This window comes from Accipiter gentilis, chromosome 3 (genome assembly GCF_929443795.1).
Source record: "Accipiter gentilis chromosome 3, bAccGen1.1, whole genome shotgun sequence".
NCBI lineage: Eukaryota > Metazoa > Chordata > Aves > Accipitriformes > Accipitridae > Astur > Astur gentilis.
The window spans coordinates 34,560,115-34,563,932 of record NC_064882.1 but is presented as its reverse complement, the minus strand read 5'-3'; the positions used below and the strand labels follow the sequence as shown (position 1 = coordinate 34,563,932).

The 3,818-nt window shown below is 65.1% G+C and overlaps 1 protein-coding gene across 1 annotated transcript; it reads right to left on the bottom strand.

The window, feature by feature from the left end:
* Positions 1–263: 263 nt before the first annotated feature.
* On the bottom strand, positions 264–3,292 carry MSX1 (msh homeobox 1). The gene is made up of 2 exons (XM_049794771.1): positions 2,753–3,292; positions 264–1,231 (listed from the first exon to the last, which is right to left on the bottom strand). Exons 1-2 carry the CDS (start codon positions 3,207–3,209, stop codon positions 801–803), a joined length of 888 nt encoding a protein of 295 aa, XP_049650728.1. The 5' UTR covers positions 3,210–3,292; the 3' UTR covers positions 264–800.
* Positions 3,293–3,818: the final 526 nt, after the last annotated feature.

The window sequence follows — 3,818 nt, the reverse complement described above, 5'->3', positions numbered from 1 at the left end:
CAGCTCTGGGGTATGCAGCAAGCTGGAAACTTGGCCGAGGCCTCGCTGTCTGAGGCCGAAGTCTCCTGGGGAGGAAGAAAAAACAGCTGGTACAGCCAGTCCCTCTCTCCCGTCCCCAACACACAGACAAATTTCAACTCTTCTTCTGTCACCCCCGGCAGGGCAAGGAGCAAACAAACCTCAACAAACAGTAGCTTAAAATTAATTTATTTAACAAATATAGCTATAATATAAATGATAATAAAATTTCAAATATACAGTATATTACATAGTACACAGAGCCCCTTCCAAAGGAGCTGGTGGAAGAACGAACACAGGTAACAGACGGTGCTGTTACACAGGGACGGGAGAGGCTGCTCTGCACTTCTGCCTCTTGACCTCGCCTTGCACAAAGTAAGAGAAACGTCCTGTCTTTCAGCCCCCTTTCTACTGTTTCTCTTCCATAGTTCCTTCCCCCACAGCGGGAGGCTGTCCCCAGGCTGCCAACCGGACCCGGGGAAGCAGGGCAGGGCTGGCCCATCGCCACCCTGTGCCAGGGAGGAGCTGGGGCGATGCCTCAGGTTTCTGCCAGCTGGAGAGCTGAGCAGCTCCCAGGACTGCTGAGGAGAGTGGAACGGCACTGGACCAGGGGGCCAGCATCACAGGGGGAAGCAGAGAGGCCGAGCAGAGCCAGACGGGAGAAGTCTCTGCCACGGGCCCGTGGAGAAGTCCGCAGTGAGGAGCCAGAGGAGCAGGGAGGGAGTGCGTGCGGGGCCGGCAAGAGCAGCCGGCCGGCTGGCTGGGCTCAGTGGGGCTCAGCTCTATGTGAGGTGGTACATGCTATATCCCACGTGCGCTGTGTACAGTCCCACAGGAGCCACAGGCAGCCCTGCCCGCTGAAAAGGGCTCGAGGCGCCGTACAGAGAGGCGCCAGCTACGGCCGGGCCGCCCAGCGGGAACGAGATGCCGAAAGCAGCAGGCGGGAGCATGGGCTTCGCTGCCATCTTCAGCTTCTCCAGCTCTGCCTCCTGGAGCCGCTTGGCCTTGGCGCGGCGGTTCTGGAACCAGATCTTCACCTGGGTCTCGGTGAGGCTGAGCGAGCTGGAGAACTCGGCACGCTCGGCGATGGACAGGTACTGCTTCTGCCGAAACTTCCTCTCGAGGGCCAGCAGCTGCGCCGTGGTGAAGGGTGTCCGGGGCTTCCTGTTCGTCTTGTGCTTGCGCAGGGTGCAGGCTGGGGGGCTCAGGCGCCCTGTGCCGAGGAGCAGCCGGAGAGGGGGAAAGAGAGAGACATCGCAGTTAGCAGCGCCTGAACCCACACACCCCACAGAGCCCCCAACCCGACAGCAGCAGGAGAGAAACGGGAAAATAAGGTCCCGCTCAAAGTGAAGGGGCCCAAGAACTCTGGGGCTGCCCGGGGCACGCTTCGAATTGATATCTCCTGTTCTAGTAAAGAAAGCGGGTGCTTTACGAAGGAATCAGGTTTTTCAAGACTCCCAGGACCCAAGTTTCTCGCTGCGCTTCGTAGCAAGAACCTCTCCGATTCCATGGAAAAACTCGGCAAAGGGCAGGAGTCAGGAGTCAGACACCCACACACCCTCCACCTTCTGCCTTCACAGCTCCCAGCTTTTACAGAGGAGATGTAGCTGAAAGGAGTAACCCTCCAAAAAAAAAAAAAGTTCTGTCCTTTTTATTGGATTAAGGAAAAAAAATAAACAAAACGGGCTGGCTGTTCAGACTCACACCCTCTTCATTAGGCCCCTGGGAACCGGATTAAGCATGTAATTAATTACGGGCTCTGAATTCACACTCAGCCTCTATCTACCGCTCTTCACCGGTCTGCTCCTCTCCTCTTATTTAACATTTCTAAGGGCCCTCAACCTCGATCTGCCCCGGGTTTACTTAGCAACAACAACTTTTACTTTGCAATTTAAATAAATTAAGCCACTGCCATACTCTACACAAAGTGCTGTCGGGAAACCTGCCTTTCTCCAAGGGAGAGAGAAAGCGGCTCTGTTCGCAGCTCTGCTAAAAGCACCCCAAACTCTCCGGAGAGCCTCAGCCCAAGCTCGCCCCTTTCCACGGGAGCCCGGGCGGGGAGGGAGCGGCACCCGGCCGAGGGCAGGCGGCCCGGGGCTCAGCGCAGCCGCTGGAAAGGATTAACGGACTTTTCTGATCTCGGCCCTCCCGCTGCTATTTTTACTATTTTAGATCTCTCCGTAGTAAAGCGGGAAAACATCAGCAATTGCGGCTCCTCGGACGTCGGAGATGCAACACTTGAGCTCGCAGCCGGTGGGGCAGAAGCCCGCCACGCCTGGGAGCCCGGTCTGTGCGGGTCCCCGGGAAACCGTCTGAGCCACTTTCGGAGGAAACACCGCTGAGGCCGAGGCAGGCTTTCGAGGCAGGCTTTTGCGGGGGCAGCTGGAGCCCCAAGTTAAGCTAAGGGGCAGACCGGGCTGCTGCCCTCGCCCCCCGCCCCGGTTAAGGCTCGGCGCAAGACCTCGCCCCGGCGCGGCCGCTCTGCCCTCGCCTCCGCGGCCGCCCTGCGGCTTCGCGCACACTCGAAGCGGTTCAGTACGCTGAGCCGGCCCGAGTGGCCCGGCAGAGAGCGCGAACCGCAGGGAAAAACATGCCGGGAGGGGCCGGGCTGGGCGAAAGCGAGAGGAAATCCCGCGGCCGCCCCCGCAGCGCGGCGCGGCCCGGCCCGGCCCCGCGGGAAGGGGCGCCGGCGGCCCGGGGCGGGGGTGGGGGGGGTGTCCCGGCCCCTACTTACTCGGGGGAGGCGGCGAGAACCGCGGGCTTTGCATCCAGGGGCTCCGCTCCTGCTTCTCGGGGCTCTCCGCCTTGACGAGGGCGTCTTCGGGCAGCTTGACCAGCCCCCCGACGGAGAAGTGGCCGCCGAGGGGCAGCGGGGAGGCCGGCGCCTCCGCCGTCAGGGCGCCCAGGCGGGGGCTGAGGCTGGCGCGGGCGGCCGCCCCGGCGCCCGGCGGGGGCCCGGCGCCCTCGGAGCCCTCCCTGCCGCCCGGCTTCCTGTGGTCGGCCATGAGCGCCTCCACGCTGAACGGCAGGAGGGACGGGGAGACCTTGGGCTTGTCGCTCTCCTCCTCCCCGCCCATCGCCGCCGCGACGGGGAGGCCGCCGCCGCCGCCGGGCTTGCTGAAGGCGGATGCGGGCGGCTCGTCGCTGCGGACCCCGGTGGGCGCGGTGGTCATATCCACAGCCGGGGCCATGCAGAGGCGGCCCGCCGTCGCCACCGCAGCGCCGGGCGGGAGCGGGCGCCGCGGCTCATGGGGCCGGGGCGGCGCGAGGGGCGCGGGCAGCCGTCGGCGCGCTCCGGCCCCGCGGCGGGCGGCGCCGCCTGATAAAGCGGCGCGGGGGGAAGGCGCCGCCCAACCAGCGCGCGGGGGGCGGGGCGGCGGCGCCCCATTGGCTGCGGCGCGGCGGCGGCGGCGGCAGCGGCACCGGCAGCGGGCGGGAGGGGAGGGGAGGGGAGGGGCGGGGCCGGGTGGGGGGTGGGGGACACTCCAAGCCGGGCTCGCCGTCGGGGCGCCCCGCCCCGCCCCGCGCCCCCGGCTCCGCACCCCGAGTCCCGCTCCGCGCCCCCAGACCCGCTCCTCCGCTCCCCCAGGCCCTCTCCGCACCCCCAGCCCCGGTCCCCCAGTCCCGCTCCCCCGGCCCCGGCGCGCACCGCAGGCGGGAGTGAAGAAGGCCGGGGCTGCCGGAGCAGCAGCACTCCCAGCCCTGGGGACGGGACGGGGAGGCTCAAAAATCTGGGGGGAAAAAAATGGATTAACGGCGGAAGAAAAGCCGGCCTTTCTGTTCGCGAAGCGCGAGGGAGC

Excerpts from the sequence above, each read along its gene's own strand:
- MSX1 (XM_049794771.1), bottom strand. The coding sequence starts at position 3,209 with ATGGCCCCGGCTGTGGATATGACCACCGCGCCCACCGGGGTCCGCAGC. Across the intron at positions 1,232-2,752 it reads GTTCTCGCCGCCTCCCCCGA|GGCGCCTGAGCCCCCCAGCC; the intron begins GTAAGTAGGGGC and ends TCCTCGGCACAG.